The sequence below is a fragment of the Lampetra planeri genome, chromosome 50, assembly GCF_965212315.1.
Source record: "Lampetra planeri chromosome 50, kcLamPlan1.2.h2, whole genome shotgun sequence".
NCBI lineage: Eukaryota > Metazoa > Chordata > Hyperoartia > Petromyzontiformes > Petromyzontidae > Lampetra > Lampetra planeri.
In genome coordinates, this window is record NC_136156.1 from 2,014,578 (window position 1) to 2,032,420 (window position 17,843).

The 17,843-nt window shown below is 47.1% G+C and overlaps 1 protein-coding gene across 6 annotated transcripts in view; it reads right to left on the bottom strand.

Annotated features, from left to right (window-relative positions):
- The window catches only part of LOC144734286 (dystrophin-like), a 636,663-nt gene that overhangs the window by 345,382 nt on the left and 273,438 nt on the right, over window positions 1-17,843 (bottom strand). For all 6 annotated transcript variants that reach the window (XM_078616432.1, XM_078616429.1, XM_078616430.1 and 3 more), the window contains 7 exons: window positions 17,483-17,638; window positions 16,877-17,047; window positions 15,053-15,235; window positions 14,138-14,272; window positions 13,512-13,661; window positions 5,256-5,417; window positions 3,846-3,944 (listed from right to left, as the gene is read on the bottom strand). In XM_078616432.1, the coding sequence (XP_078472558.1) occupies window positions 3,846-3,944; window positions 5,256-5,417; window positions 13,512-13,661; window positions 14,138-14,272; window positions 15,053-15,235; window positions 16,877-17,047; window positions 17,483-17,638 (1,056 nt within the window). The remainder of the gene's footprint in view (window positions 1-3,845; window positions 3,945-5,255; window positions 5,418-13,511; window positions 13,662-14,137; window positions 14,273-15,052; window positions 15,236-16,876; window positions 17,048-17,482; window positions 17,639-17,843) is intronic.

Genomic DNA, 17,843 nt, shown 5'->3' on the forward strand with positions numbered 1-17,843 from the left:
ATCGTTTAAAACAAAAAAGCTACCGTAAAGTTGTTGTTATTATTATTATTATTGAAAACGTATGCTTTCGCAGCCAATAATAAAACAAATTTGGGCTATGCCACGTAATGACCAAGCCAAATTTCTGTCGTAAGCCCGTTGAACCAGTTGACCAGACCAAACAAATTCAGTTGTCAGATGTATAAAAGGAAAATCTGTTTTGCATGCCGATATTATGTTGTTTTATCCTATGAAATGGTTGGAGCCATGGTTGTTTACGCACTGTGAAACGAATCTGTAAAACCATGGCCTGGGAGTTTCATTTCCATGCCATGGAGAACATTAGAGGCAAGCGAATGACATCAGGACCAGTCTGGATTCTTACACACCCCACACCCCTCACCCCCCAATTCTCCCCATCGCACCCCCCCCCAAAGCCTTTAACAACCTTTACTGACGAACCACAGGCGCTGCACTATGAACCTAACGACCTGAATTTCAATTCCCTGAAACCTCTCCTGGGTAACCCTTCACCAACCTTATTTGCACGATGAAGTATGGTCAGACAAATTCCGTCATTGTCATGGAGTGGCAAGGCATGTTCATCATCATTATTGTTATATGCGCCAAGTACAATTCCGTTTGAAAACAGCAATGTGTAATTTTTAACAGGCACAACACTTCGATTTAAAGCTTTCGTGACTGCAGGGATTCATATTCTTGGTTCTTTCGGTAAAGTCACGTAGAAAGGAAATAATAAAATAAGAATATGTAAACATAATATTTTTATTTCATTTTATCATTTCCCTTCTACGTGACTTTACCGAAAGAACCAAGAATAGGCGCAACACTGTTACCCGTGCCAAAAAACAGCTCGCACCACGAGGCACTTAGTTTACCAACTCTCGGGTTAATGGAGTCGATATTAATAAAAATTCGTGTCCATGTTTCTTCTTATTTCTCAGTGCCTTTCACGTGAGCGCAAGTGGTCGCGTGGTGGATGCGTGGTGGTGGCAATAAATAATTTAGCGAAGACCTCTTTCATTCCATACATTACATACATTAAGGCGCCACGGTGGCGAGATGTTAACTATCTTGCCTAGTAAACAGGAGGTTGTGGGTTCGATCCCGACCGGGACGCTTACATATTATGGAGTTTGTGTGTTCTTCCTGTGGTCGCGTGGATTTTACTATGGGTCCTCCCATTTTTCCCTCCACATTTATAAACATGCGCTTTGAGTAGTTGGCTGCTATACATTTCCACGTGATAAGCCACTCTCGCTAAGCTATGGTTTGCGGCCAGGTTGCTTCTTAATAAGAGCTGCATAGCTCAGTGTGCCTTATCTGGTAATAAAAGTAAAACAATTTGTAAATTTGCTTACAACTTGCCCTATGTAGAATACACATACGTGGCACTGACAGATGGCATCCTACACTTTCGTAAGCGACATTGGTTGTTCCATTTGTATCACCGTCACGTTAACTCATACATGACCTTGAAACCGGGTCACGGCAAAATACAGATTACGCACGCCACTGGATGGGTGGTTTGCTTGCTAATCTTGAGTACAAAATCATCATCGCACGCCTAAGCACACACACACACTGCCAATGCCGCTCTCATTATTCAAGTCAAAAGATGCTCAGAGCATTCCTGAGGGGCGCTGTGTCCATATCTTTAAGATATTTGGCTTCACAACACAGAGACGGTATGTGAATCTTTAATCTTCAAAGTGCACGTTATAATACATGCAGTCCCCAAAGCTGCTCATTACAACATTCAACAGCTTCCATGGGTTTCTCAAATTCTCACTCTTGCTGATTAAAGGCTTAAAGGAAACGCACTGCCTGCTTATCACACCCAGGTCGTGCTATGCTCTTTCATATTCACGAAGGAAAACGGAGTTTAATGGAACACCAACGAACTATAAACACGTACTTATGCATGTTAAGTCAACCTTGCAACATTCTCTAAAAGAGGTGGACTTCATTGCCTTTGAGTCAAGTCGTCTCAGCGTTGTTGCATCAACACAGCACTCCTCGGTGCCAACTGGTGATGCAGGGAGGCCGAGTAAAGGCGCAGCACTGCAATTTCTTGCTCGTGACACTGCTGGTGGAAGGGCCTCTACTAGAAGAAGCTCTGGAGGCCTTCGTAGAGGTTAGAGGCCTGTTCCATAAAACAACATGAGAACAATATTCCCCGAGCTCCTATTTTAATCAGTGTCGATTAAGACAGTTTTTTTCACTGACACCAATTGTATGCAACTGTGCACCGGGGTCTGTTCAGCTCTCACTCGGCACTGATATTAGCCATGGCCGGGAATTTAACTCGGGGCAGCTGCGTTCATAGCGCAGTGTGTTTTATCATTGCACCACCGGCTCAATTCCCAAATGTGATAAATGGGAAAGATTTATTACATTTTCGTTTTGAATAAAATATTTATATTTGCCTGCCAAGGAACGAAGGGTTAAAACAAATAAAACACGGAGATGTTTAAAATAATTCTTTTCATTCCCGTTTATGAATTATGCAAAACGCGTTCAACTTTTTGCAGTTTCTTCAAACAGCAATATGATTAAAAGTGTAATAATGGAAGAAAAAATACTTTCACAACTATTAAAGAATAAAACAAAAAAAGATATTTCTCGCTGTGATGCTACAATGAGTTTGAATGGGCTACCAATCTCACTGGCTGATGAGATACAATTACATTCAATGGTTTGTATGCCTCCGAGTGTAATATAGTGCTATTTTATTACAATGTTATGTAAAAGTGAAATTATTGTTATATTGTGTGACTCCTTGCACGGTGAAAGCAATCAAGAAACTGGTTAATGGGAAACAAAATGTAAAGTACATTGCGCTTCAAGAACGAAGCTATATGTGTCAACTTCGCACGTCAGGAAGTGCCGTCAACGTGTGAATATGTTACGGTGGTGCAACAGTGATTGCTTAAAATATGTTGATGAACCAGTTAACTCGAGACCAGACTGTTCCTTGCAGCAACTTTAAATAAATAGCAAAATTGGGGTGAGTTGTCACAGCACTGAGCCAACGCCACTGAAAACCTGGGTTCCAATCCGTTTTTCAGGCACCTGTGATTCGACCAAGTTGTCAAGCAATGGCACTATAGTCTCAAACTCATCACCAATGACCTCACAGTAATTCCAAACACTTTAAACATCTCTGTGTTAGCAGGGCACAAGGGAGATCATCGTTTGAATGGATTTTAGTAAATCTGTCAAAGCTGCTTCCACGGATCTCATAGTGTGTGGATAAGAGGTCATCATTTAAAGGGATCTCAGAAGTACTTCTGTGATATTCTTGGTTTTTTCGGTAAAGTCACGTAGGTAAAAAATTAAAATTAATAAAAGTAAAATAAAATAAAAATCACGACGTTTCGGAGGCAACACAAGCTTCCGTCTTCAGGTGGAACCGTCACAGCACGATAGCTGTATCAAGATTCTTGGAATCTCTCATTTACTTGATACAGCAAGCGTGCTGTGACGGTTCCACCTGAAGACGGAAGCTTGTGTTGCCTCCGAAACGTCGTGATTTTTATTTTACTTTTTATTTTATTTTACTTTTATTAATTTACATTTTTTACCTACGTGACTTTACCGAAAAAACCCAAGAATATGAATCCTTGCAGTCACGAAAGCTTCCAATCTAGAATTAGTTCTGTGATGTCTGCTTTTTGCAGGCCGTTCTAAAACACAGGCTGGCGACGGACTTGCTCTGCGAGAGTTCTGAATGTTCAGCTTCATCCCTTGACGTTTCGACACCTTGTGACACGGTGCCTGTACCACAGCTTGAATCAAATTTCAAACGCGGACCAAATAAAAACTCACCGCCCTATCCTCACCTGCGTAGATTCCAGCTGGCCCTTGAGGCGTGGAGAGCGACCCTCTGCTCCGAGCTGCTGAAGGCTCAGTTCGTACGTCTTGAGAGCCGTCTGAATTCTCTGCACGGTGCAAAAAAAACACAACGCAAGACCGCGACTGACCAACAACGTCCACCAGAGACAGCCGAGCTTTCAAGGTCTCCACGTAAAAGTGCATTAGCGGCGACTGTGCCGTGCCCGGCACAGATCCGCCATTCCTTCGCACGCGTATTAAATGTCAGGTACCGGGGCAATATATTCGGAGGCACGTGGGCTGCAACTGAGCAGGAGCCTCGGGGCAGCAGCAAGGCAGATAAGGGGGCTGCGGCATCCCATTGATTTCTTTCAGTGGCTGAGCTCCCACAATAATTGGAAACTTAACCCTGGCATGATCGGTCCTGGCTCAGCGCGCTGAAGCCCGCCGACTTAGGCTCCTGCGCATATAATTACGGCTCCACAGAGATAGATTCGGACACGCAGTGGCAAAACATTAGAATCCAGTCCTTGTTTGCCGTTCAATTAAGTTTAGCCACCCTTTTTCTGGGTGTGCGCACGTTCTGTTGGTGCTACAAATAAGGCCGGCACAGCAAGAGAGCCGTTGCTATGTCCTGGCTATCTCCTCCATCGAGCCACTTTCTTCAGCACTGAACAAAGCACATCCCAGGCATCTGACCCAGTTTTCTCTGTCACTCGGGAGTGGAGCCATGATAACTGTTTCAGCAATAGACCCACCGCGGAACCAGCTTGTAAGATACATCATCACAAACATTACGCAAAATTTGTATTCATCAATAAGAAGAGTACTAAAATATGCAAGTGCGATATTTCGGCTGTGCTGCCCTCTGCAGGAATATAATACAACGACGCTGTGCTTCTTATTAAGTTTGTTACTCTGATGTGATTACTGCTGTCAATTCAAACGTACAGAGAGAGTTGAGTATTCAGGAAAGCCCTACGTGGCATGTTCAGCCAACCCCTTGCGAGTGTTTGTGTTGTGTGTGGAAGGAACTCGAGTGTGTTAGAGAACCCACTATCCAAAGCACGTGCGCGCGTGCGTGCACGTGGACACGCGCGGGTATGCACGTGGACACCATTGTGCGTGCACACGCACGATTTGCCACATTTCCTTGCGTGCATCCTCATTCATTGCCACCCGGTTAACGTGATATTTATTTTATGCTTTATTCGGGGGACTTGACTTGACCCGCGGTTTATCCGGATGCGCGGCGTGACGAGCCGTGTAACATCGCGCCTTTACCGTACTCACGGTTAATGTACCCGCAGTATTAATCAGGCTGGCCGACGGTCTCGAAACGCACAAGTCCGCACAACAGCGGCAACAAAAATGCGCTGCCGCTTGGCACTGTCGCCGCAGCGGTGCGTGGCGCTCACCTGCGCCTCCTGCGGGACTTGCAGCGCATCCACCTTGTCGGCCAGGTGCTTGGCGAGCTGACGGTCGAGCTCGGAGAGGCCGTCCGCGACGGTGCGGAGCGCGCGGTCCGTCTCCTGCCGGTCGTGCTGCAGCTGGGACAGAGCGCCGCGGCGCTTGGCGGCCTGGACAAAGACGACAGGCAGAAGAGTTTCCCCCGCGTGGCCTCGACAGACTGTGTCGGGGGGGCAAGCGCTCTTGGCGAGCACCGACGAAGGCCGGCGCGGCACGCGAGGGGGTGGGTTTGGCCACTCCCCAGCGGCGACGTTCACGCAACGCACCGGGTGCTCACTTGCTGCCGGGTGGACCTAGGGGATGGCCCAGGACCGGTACAGAAAATCGTCACTGGCGTTGGGCGCGAGCGGGAATCGAACTCGGGTGGGGGGGGGGGGTTCATAGCGCGGCGCGCTAACCACGACGCCGCCGCTCCACCGCGCCGCTGCTGGGACTGAGCGACGCGCCGCTGGGCGGCTCTGCGGTGCGGTGCGACACGAAGCAGGGCTCGCGACGACGCGTCCATTCACCGATTGCCATCAATCGAGGGGGCTACGACTTTGGCTCGGGTGGTCGCGGACGACGTGGATTGGAATCAAGTTGACGAAATCCTGGAAGTGGTTGCAGAAACAAATGAGAAAAGCGCCTCCTTTGAGTTCCTTTTTTTAAATGCCGCGCTCAAAACACGAGCCTGTATTATATATAGGTTTGTATTTTCAGCACCGTGGCAGCTGTCAGACTGCCCCTATGCAAAACAGGCACTTGTATTTAGATGAGTTTTTAAGCGACGACATTCGAATTGATTCGAAATGCCCAAAAAATTGAATGCCTATAAATGACCATTACCACTGACATGCCACTGCTGTCATCGGACATTCACCACTCCCCCGACACACTCACAACTCATCAGTCATGAACTCACCTGACCCTCGCCTCTCACAAGTTATCAACTCACTTGACCTTCACCACTCACTCACTACTTTATACAACATTGTGAAAGGACCCTTGAGCATCAATGTTGCATTTTGCCTCTCCGATTTTGAATGGGCTCACATCAGTCGCTGAGCTATTGTAAACAATAGAGTTCATAAAAGCAGGGCCAGGGTCCAACAAGATGAATGATTGGGTCAAAGGTCATCTTTATTCAGAGTTTTGGCCATATTCTCAGCTTTCAAATGAGACAATATTCATTGGTGGAGGGTTCTCAGACTCTGTGTTCTGTCATTTTAACAGTTGTTGTTCCGATTTCTATTCACTTAATTGGTGTAGTTTATTCTTCATGTTTGTGATTATGGTCACTTTTACAATTAAAGTCGATTCTGATCTCTTGAATCAAACAAACTTAAACTGAGGAATTATGTGGAGAAAAGCTGTATATATACACATATGCAATCCTACAGATTATGAATAATAAGAATAGGTTTACCCCTTCTGGCAATAAAACAGATGTTCAAACACCAAATAGAAACCTTTTGCAAGGAATCAAGTCTGCATTAACCACGCAATATTGTGGTGAACATGCAAACAAAACTTCGTCTGATAATATAACCACTGTCTTCCAAACTGATTGGCCTCCACCAGACAGCCTTCTTTATTTATGTGCTTATTGTATAGCTCCTTACATTCACAACGCGCGTGTAAATTAAATAATGCAACGATGTGCAAATTATATGCCAACGTCCTATTTAGGTTAATTAAGTGAACCAAACTATATAACTGGGATATAACAAACAAGAAACAAACGAGACAGTAAAAAAAGGGACGTAAAATGATGATTTCCTGAATCAAATCTTCACGAAGAATTGTGACAACTGATACAAAATAATCATTAATTTAGGGAGGTAAACCATTGCATAGCTAACACGCAGGGAGGTTCTTGCTATCCCTCATTCTTTACCATCGACGTTTTTTCCCTGCTCATTCCTTAAGGAGCTTAGCAGTTTATACCGACAATATTACACAGCAAGGCGACGATCAATGTTACGTACTTAGATGTTAGTCATACTTGGAGCACATCGCCCATTAGGCAATACACTCAGCCATGGCTATTGAATCAGGCTACACGGACATAAAGACACCCCCCCACCCCCCCATAGAGACTTAACAGACTAGAGGAGAAAGTGCTGTTGGTGAGCACCTATGAAGGCCGACACGTCAAACAGTGGGTGGTTGGCCACCACCACGTTTACACAACGCACCAGGTACTTATTTGAGGCCGAGTCGACCTAGGGGAGGCCGAGGACCGGTTCAGACAATCGTCAATGGTGTTGGCCGTGAGCGGCAATCGAACCCGGGTCGGTACACACGCAGACACGCACACACAGGTGAACCCTCCGCCCCCGAGGCAAATATTAATTAGGCGCATGTAATAATATACAATGCAGCATCAGTAGGATTTATTGCACAAGGGGGCATTACACGCGCGGTAATATAAGCTCGACCATTCCGCTGTTTTAATTGATTGCCAAATCGAAGCGTTCAATTTAATGCTAGGAAAGCGTGCAGAGATGTGACCGTGAGGAATAGGCGTTACTTTTCAGGATGCTTGTAGAACGCCTTCCTGCCCTCTCGGACAGGATACATCATCGCTGTAGTCGTCATCGTCATCATCGCCTTCAACAATTTCCGAGCAACATGGTTGGTCTACAAAGTGGTAATTTATGACGACTGCCTTCATAGCGAGCTCAATGTGCAAATCCTTATATAGCTGACAAAGATCCCCTTTTGTATGGCCATTTAGATTGTAGGGGTGAGTGCGGTTAAGATAGGGAGGGAGCAGGAGAGGAACGGTGTAGCCGATACCACGCCCATCCACCTTTGTATCCCCAGGGTTGATGTTCACAGGCCACGCCAGGTACGCATTTTAGACCGAATATAGCAGAGGCCCACAACAGGTTCAGAAACCACTTGCCACTGATAACCACAACAATAATTTGCACTCATGGCCTTGAACGGGGATTAAACTCAGGTTGGCCAAATCATAGAATACTGCGCCACTGTTTCCCACACGTAATTAACACACTAACTCTAACCGCGCACACACACAATAGTATGCTGCAGAGAGAATCGCTCTGCATAGCCTGCGGGCTTATTAGGCACTACTGGCCGACAACTTGAACCACACTTGCATGAGCCGGTCTTTTACCTGCACATCGGAGCTGCATGTCAGCGGAATTCTTGTAAAACCAAACCCAGCGTCCATGTCAGCGTGACACACACACAAGTTCAAAAACCTTCGGCACACTCCGCTGACGCTCGAGGCATCGTTCCAGAAAGCCGACACAATAACAACAAACAAACGCTGCTGGATCGTCACGAGCTCCAGACGGAACGCTCGTCCGTGTAACGGTTCCCTGCCGCCCTCTGTGCCTGCACTGTACCGCGACATGTCTTTGCGCCTTGCGTAATCGGGACCGAAGGCTTTGGCTAAACTTATCTCTGCAAAGCTGCGGGGGAGGTGTAAAACCTGCTCGCCATCTCTCTACGTTGCCAACTCACGGGACGGCAACACTCTTCGCTCGGGATGGAAGTGGTGAGCAAGGATACGTGTCGTATCTGTAATCCAGCGGCAAATCCCTCCGGGAGGATTTTAGAAAAGCTCTGAAGAGAAACATTTTTAGAAATTAAGCATGAGGCCTCCGTACTACGTATGGTCTTGTAAACGTAACGTTACGCAAGGTTAACCGCGCAATGTTCGTCAAGTTGATATTATTTCTTCGCTAAATAATCATTTATATTCTTGGTTCTTTCGGCAAAGTCACGTAGAAGGGAAATAATAAAATAATAAAAATAAACCAATTCAATTCTCACGACGTTTCGATTGCAACACAAGTAATCACCATCAGGTGTGAAATCACAGCAAGAAAATTTGAAAAAAGTGGCGGTTTTTTCTTTACGTCAGCACCACGGACAGCAACTGGTGGTTGTTCAGACGGACGAGTCCATCTATGCTCGCAACGGAGGAGGGGGGAGAGAAAGAGAATGGAATGCGGTCTGAAAGTCACCGTAAACGTGAACACAATCAATTAAGACCTGAAATGGTTTATCAAATCCTTCCAATGATTGCTAAGCCAGAATCCATCTTCTCGGTTGAAATTGTCTGTGTTTGTATATGTGGATAGCCTCATGAACGAATCTCTCATGGTAGCCAGATGGCTTGCAGAGAACCTCTGTCTTGGAGAAGTCAATGTCATGTGAGCCCACTGAAATGTAACAGTGGTCTACCACGGCTGAGGTGGTGGTCCTACCGTGTTTTAGGTCTTCTTTGTGTTCACGTATGCGGTCCGAGACATGTCGTTTGGTCTCTCCAATGTAGCTGCTGCCACAGAGGCAACTTAAGATGGATTCTGGCTTAGCAATCACTGATGATGATTGCTTGTGTTGCAGTCGAAACGTCGTGAGAATGTTGTTTTATTTTTATTATTTTATTATTTCCCTTCTACGTGACTTTACCGAAAGAACCAAGAATATGAATCCCTGCAGTCACGAAAGCTTTAAATCGAAAATTAAATAATAATTGTTTGCTTTCGTGTATTTTTAATTCAAAGAGCTTACTGAAATTTGGAAATGTATATTATATATAAGTATCAAAAGAGAAATGGGCAAGTATTTAAAACACACTTTGGCAATTTGCACTGCTGTTGACATGTAGCCACTTTTAAGGGTTAACTGTCTATCCAGACTGTTGGGACTGTAATTCTCATCTAAACATAATTGTCCAGACAATTAAACCCAAACTACAAACCACAAAGCCTTGATATTCTCATGAATAAAAAGATAACAAACCTATTAGGCTGCAAACAAATGATTTTAGACCACCACCAAAGCGTGCTAATTTTTTTCTCCGACTGCCGATTGCACAAACTTTTGTTATTTTCCGACCAAGTGAAACCTTTCTCTCGAAGTTGGGGTTAACCCACTTGCCTTCCCTCCAGTGACCTGGCTCCGATTAAATGGGGATTATCAGCTTTGAAGCACAATAGGTCCAACAAGGAATTCAGAACGCAGACACGAAGCCAATTTTCCACCCCTGTTAATTTTCCTCGTGAAATCAGTAACGAAGAAAATGTACGGACCAAGGCTTTTGTTTCAACACGAGGCGACGGTGGCTGTGAGTTAGATGAAAAATCGTCACCGATGACAATGGCAACGGCTTGCCCCAACCAAAGGCCGAAGCCCGACCTGACTATCATGAGACAAAATAGACGAGTCTGAATGAAGACGAAGACTGCAATATTGTTATTGAAGACTGCAGTGAAATGAAGGAAAAAACAAAAATTATTAGTGACAATATATGCATGATTACTGAGTTCAGTGATTGGCTGACCTGATAATACCGGGCAGGAGAGGGGGGGATGGAGTACACCCGCCTCACAGCAACATTGAATAACCGAGTGGACTAAATTGTTGTACTGCTTTAGTCAACAAGAATAACAGAATGGATAATTGAAATCCACAAACCAATACTTGACTAAAATCCTACAGGATGACGTTGACTAGATGAAGGGCCGGTGACATCGCCTAGCAAGAGCGCATTCGCTGCTTGTTGCTGAGGTTCAGGGTTCGAATCCAGCGGTCGCTCTGATTAATACTTTGGGTGTATAACCCCTAAAAATACACGCGCCGTCTGCTTCACAGTGGGACATTAAAGATCCCGTGACGTCATTCTTAAGATGTAAACAACAACAAGGGCAGGCCATTGTCTGCGCCAGCATCACGTTTGTTTGTTTTTTCGAATGTGGAAAATTACTCGCAAATTACTCATTTGGGATTACAGAACGCAATCATCGCCTCCCCACGGCCTACTTAAAAAAATAACTTGGCAGGACCCTTCTAAAAAAGAATCATTATGAAAAGAAATAGTAATGTTCGTGTAAAAACAAATGACAGAAACGTCGCTGGCTAAATGAAACACTGCGCAGTTGCATGTCATGTAGCCTCAACTCCCCAAATCCCCCCGCCACCGTGATTTGGTGACCAAATCACGGTGGTGAGATGTTAACTACCTTGCCTGGGACACAGAAAGTGTGGGTTCGATCCCGACCCTGACGCCTGTATATTTGGAGTTTGCATGTCTCTCTCTCTCTCCGTGGAAGCGTAGATTTTTCTCAGGGTCGTCCGTTTTTTTCCTCCACATTTATAATCAACATCAAGCGTTCATAGTATTTGGCTGCTATAAATTTCCACGTAATAACCCACTTCATTAAGCTACCATTTGTGGCCAGGTTGCTTCTGAATAGAAAACACTTTTAAGCTCAGTGGGCCTTACCTGGTAAAAAAAACATTTTGTTTAGTTTTACCCAGAATATGCCAAATCTTGGAAGCTGATGAAACGCTGAGCCTGGATAATGAGATGGGCAGCAGCAAAAGAGATGGGAAGCAGATGGCAGACAGGCAAAAATTAATTGTTGTGCAGCACTTTTCAATGTTTCCTTGACTCACGCACCCCACCTTCACTAACCCACTCGAGTGACCAGAATGGTGAATACGATCGCTTGACCCCACACGACCTCCACAGCGCACAGAGGCCCTTGAACCAGCAGCGGAATTATCAGGGAAGGGCTGTGCGTGTACATGGAGCATCTCCCAAGAAAAACATAGCTACTCCGTGAGTCACAGTGGACGGAAATTTTACATGTGTGTCTGCACAATGCCTCAATGCAGCCAGTGCTTAATACAGGCAGCTTATCTCCATGACTACGCAACACATGGCTCTCAGCCTTTGTGTGCCTGGGGAACCCCGATGAGCGGCTGCACTTCTGAATTGTCGCCGCGGTCCCCCTTGTTGTTGCCACCTATCGTGGGCGGTCAGCGGTGCTTCACACCGCACGGCCGGCGGTGGGTCACACCGCGCGGTGGCGTATGGCATGAAGCGGTGCACCCCCAACCACAATCCGGTGTGTTGGCAAGTTGTGGCTACTGGAGAGTGGTGAGGAATCTGGTGGCGGCATGGCCCTGCGGTAGCGATTTTGCCGCTTTATCGCAGACCTCTCATGTGGACGCAGACAATCACAGGGACTGCTATTTTAGTGCACGCAAACAGAAAGAGGCACAAGAACAATATGCATGCAATGTGCAACAATGTGTATGTTGATTACCATGTGAGTAACCCAACCGTCAATGGACACCCATTGTAATTTGTAGGCATTCATTAATCCTCCCCCGCCCCTTCGCACGTGAAGGGCTCCCAGGTGATGTCATTACATCTACCCCTCTATTTATGGAACAAAACTGGAGGATTTCTCGCCACAAATCTATCTGTCCGCCTGATGATGCGAGTTGTAATGACTGGTGAAACATCGTACTCAGATTGTAAATGTTGTGAGTTTTGCTCTTCAACACACCGGCTAGTGCTGTACTAGAAACGAATTGGCAAGTTACGTGACAAACCTTACTAGTTGGCTGTGTCGTGTGGTGGCGGGTTTAACGACACATTTATATATTTACGCGATCTAGCCCAAGAAAACCTGTATTATGAGAGCTTTCCTCACAGTGGATGTTAAAGAGCTTGTTGACGCCATTCAAAGAAAGTAGGCCCACTTTATCTCGGCGCCAAGGTCAATATTTCGTGAGTTTTTGAAAAAAAAATTCCACTGCAATTTACTCGATTGGAATTACACACTAGTGGCAACATCGCCCCCTACTGTGAAACTGCGACACCATCGTGATGATAGCCTTGCTCTATACGCATTATGCGAATACCAAATGTACATATTTATCATGATTATTTCATGTGCATGAGACTCCCAACCAGCTGAGCTTTGAGACTCCCAGCACGAGGAGCGTCACCGATGGGTTATTTATTTTGCGTGCATATTTATCATCTGCCTCAAATGCAAATACTTTGACTCGGTACTCCCCCTTCGGTACCCCTTGCCCATTGCATAGCACTTCAGGTATTTCCCAAACATCCACATGCAAGACACTCGTGAAACAGCCTTGAAACTCAAGCGAGGCATTTCTGCACAAAGGGCATATCCCCGTTATCCTGGACAGCATCAGAATCTTTATTTTGACTGGATGAATCCGATGAGCTTATGAAGCTCTTTTTCACGGATGTCCAGTAGGGGCACGGACAGCAAGTTGCATCGATAGACATCCCCCGTTACATTGCTGGATCGTGGGAGACACCGCCGGGATTGGGACAGCCTTCATCCAGAAGTGGATTGAGAATGTCTGCTGATGAATATGATGATGATGATCAAATGTCTCCTCCTTCCCCGTACCTGCTGGGTGAGCTCCTCCCAGCGGAGATTGAAGGCCGCCAGCTTCTCTCCGATGATGTCGTCCAGGATGCCGCCATCGATGAGTGTCTGCGAGAGCTCACGCACGTGGGTCCTGTTGTCCGTCGGGTGGGCCAGCAGCACGTCCAGGGACTGCCGAGCGAAACACGGTCTCACGGTGAAGGTAGCAAAGCCCGGAAGCCATCACTTGAAAATGTGGCATGTTATTAAATGCTGCCGAGTGGAGTAAAATAACAACTCTTAAATGTGCCCCTGCCCAAAGGGGGGATATTCTACATTACCATGGCAGAGGCCAGTTTGACCACATAACTACCACGACTTATCAAAGTGGCACTTGTTTTATAGAGACTGGGTAAGTGACGAGTTGAGCAGAGCTGATGACAGGATTTGAACTCGCAAAACCTCCGAGATATGCGAGGGCTCTGCACCACCGAGCAGAACGGAGCAATAATGCATGCGTCTAAATAAAAACAACCGGGGCGCGTTTCATTTTCGTCCAAAATTGCGGAGTAAATATTAGAGCGTGCAAACGGGGAAAGCATTATTCAACGATACCAACAACAATACATAAACATGAGCTCGGTCAAATACTCGGAGGCATATCTCACACTCAGAGCGGCGGAGAGCGCATCCGGGTCTCCCTGGGAAAGGTCCGCACGCTTGATTGCGCCCTCCAAATCATCCAGCCACCTGTTCTCCACCTCCAGGTAGGAGAGAAGCTCGCTCCAGCACGCCCACACCTCCTGCGGCCGCACAACGATCGACGCCGCGAGTATCACGCTCTGTACGCCGACGGCGGCGCACGCCGAAGATGATCCTTACGCGTTGTTACCGAGCGCTCTGGATGTTTTATTGCCAATGTTTTCGATACCCCCCCCCCCCCCCCCCCGTTGCGGTGATGTCATTGCTTAGGTACGATTGTGCCGGGTCTTCTGAGCAATATTTCTCTCGCAATGTCTGTAGACTATCACTTGAAGAGGTTAAAGTGTGTGCCAAACTGCGCTCTCAACCGGAACCGAACGGAGCTCTTGCTGGATTTATTTTAAGTGCTGTCGAAGTATTTGGAAAATGGGACGATGAAAAGCCACGCAAAGCAAACGTCGGATTTATTTTTAATGCCCATCGTTATTCACTAATCGTGCAAAAGCACAAGAAAATTTTCATGTAACTTTATTGCTAAATTGGAAACTCCCATAACGAATCCGCGCAAACTGTTAATGTCCACATTGCCACACATTCCGAGCACTCGCACTACATTACGCAAATTCGTTTACACGTACTTTTGCAAATGGCCGCACGCACGCAGAGCTCGTGAATCCACCTCTATGCATGGGAGCGCATATTGCGTACATTCATTACATTATGCACATTGCATTAGGCGCATTTACATTACGTAAATCACATTAAGCACAATGTTGAATTGCATTGCATTAACCGGCTATGGGCAGGCCTATAATAACTGTTTAAGTGTTGCAATATGCAAAACCCTGTTATAGCTGGGGGGAAGTGCATCCATGGGTCACCTGCAGCATTGTGTGCTTGCCCTGAAGACGGCTGCAAAGGCGCTGGTAGTTTGCCAACACAGCCGACAGCTCGGCCATAATCTTGTCACGCCCGGGTCCTGAACTCTTGCCAACGAACGAAGTCACGGCATCCTTCAGTATCTTCACCTTCACCTCCTTGTGCGACAGCTCCTCATTGGCACGCTGGGAAAAATGCACGCAGGCACACGCGCGAAAATAAATACAGATAACCCTCTCCGCGCAGACGTACAGACTCTGTTAGAGCAAGTTCTGTTAGCATGCACCTCGGAAGGCCGGTACAATAGCACCCTGACTGTGTGGCCGGCACTATGACGGATGTTTACACAACACACCAGTTACTCATTTATGGCCGAGTCGACCTAGGGGAGGCCCAGGACCGGCTCAGATAATCGTCACTGGTGATTTTGGCCGTGAGCGGGTATCGAACTCTGGCCGTCGGGTTCGTAGCGCAGCGAGCTAACCGCTACACCACCGCTCCCCACACAAAAGACCCCCCCAAATAGCCTTAACAGACTGTTGGAGCAAGTGCTCACAAACGCGTTTGCATTGCAACGCACACTCGTGTCGACGTTTGGCTACGCACCTGTGCAAACGCACGTAGAGGCACAAGACATGCAAGGCAGTTGCAATGGTAATTAGGCAGAAGTTGTAAAATGTCCACTCATTTATTTCCTTCTCTCTCCCTCTGGCTTGGTACACCTCTGGTTCGAGGAGGTGACAATGATACGACGAAAACCGCAATAATGCTGTCTCCTGATGAAGCTAGTTGTAATTACTGGCGAAACGTCGTACTCAGATTGTAAATGTTGTGGCTTGGCTCTCCAACACACCGGTGTGCTGTACTAGCGACGAGTTGGCACGTTCTGTTTACGTGACAACCCTTACTAGTTGGCTGTGTCGGCTGGTGGCGGGTTTTTAATTACACATTTATATATTTACGCGATCTAACCCAAAAAACCTCTATTATGGATGATATTTGTCGCGAAAGCCTACAACGTGTTAAACTCACAATAATGCGGTCCGTTACAACGCCTGCATTCGACATCACCACGGGAAACCCTCACGGAGTCTCAGGACTCTTTCAGAAGGGTCCTGCAATGGAGGATATTGGGCCGATTCCATAAACGTGTCGGGGGGAAGGCTTGACATTTTTACCGCCACCATTTTCCCGGTGCATTATCACAATTCAGGGTCTTGATTTGATTGAAGGAATCAAATCCGTTTAAAGGAAATTGTTTGCGCTTGAAAAAAATGCGCCATGCTGTGGGCGACGATGCCCAACTGCTGCCTGTGCACCCAAGGGCCTCCACTGCCAGAGGCACATCTTTACTGTCATGAATCCAAGTGGCACTCTACCGGAACTAACAATGAACACACAACTTCTCCTGCACGCGTTATTTTCGCGAGCAGCCGCAGCCCCCTAGCTTATGTGCGCGAGCAGAGGGAGTCCCGGCGTCTTTTACCGAATGTTCAACAAAGCTGACTCTCTATTTCTGACGAGCCTGACTCTGAAGGTCGAAAACCGGTTTCAGAGATCTGCTTGCTTAAATAATTGCCGCTGTATAATATCAGTCTGGAAAGCTAATAGGCCGACGGGTGAATTTCACTTGCATGTGGAGACGTAAATTATAATTGTGCTTACATTTAATTTCATAGACCTTAATTATAATTATATTACGCTGCTTGATTACCCACGACTCATTTTCAGGAGGGTCCTTGCCCCGTTGTCGCAAGGGGGGGGGGGGAGGTTCCTCCCCCGCCCCCCCCCCCTCCCCCCCATACAATTTTCCCTTTTGAGCAAACCTTGAGCTCGGCGACCGCAGACTTGAGGTCATCGGGGGTCTTGCAGTCGAAGTCCCTCTCCAGGTACTCCTCCTCGGCCTGCGTGATCCACTCCTGCATCTCCGCCAGGTCCTTGCGCAGCTCCCGCGTGCGAGCCAGAGCCTCCGTCAGCACCTGCTTCTGAGCCCTCGCCTACACGGGTGTGGGGCGGGGCGGGGGGCACGTGGGTGAGAGACAGCCAAGGGCCCAGGGGGAACGACGGAAGATCCAGAATAGAGCGCGCGATGTGGATTGTTAACACTGCAAGATCGTGAGAGATGGCGGCGGCTTGGGAGGGCGAGCAGTGGACTGATCACCATGGGTTATGATGACGATGAAATGTGACCCATTTATTGATACTCCACCAGAATCACCCGCTGACGTAAAAGTAAGCGGGCCATTACAAATGTGGGGTACATATATATATGAATCGATCACCCTGCATATTTTAAACATCACTCGTATATCTCGGTAACCAATGAGTTCAATTTAGCGGGACCGATTTCCGAGCACTTTTACAGACATTCCCCACCCCCCTCTTGAAACCGTGACCCTTCACCTCCCCCGCCGCTCGGCGCTCCGACCGACCTGCTTGCAGACCGTGTCCCAGCGCGAGGAGATGGCCGAGAGCTCCGCCTGAATGGACGTGGCGAGCGCCGCCTCTGCCTGGCCCTTGAGGCTCTGGCCCAGGTCCTGGATGCTACGCAGGCTGGGCTGCAGCGTGTTGATGTCGCTCACGAGCGCCTGCGGGGACGCCAAGGTGGATTGGTCGAGCAGAGGCAGAGAGGCACCGGTGAGCTTCACTCTAAAATAATGTTCCGCCCCCACCGATTTCGTATAGAAGCCGCAACTCTCTCTCTCGGTTGACGAACGAACAAGGAGCAATAATTTACACGGTCCGAAAATTAGTAAAACATGTACACGGCGAATAGCTTAAAAGAGATGACAC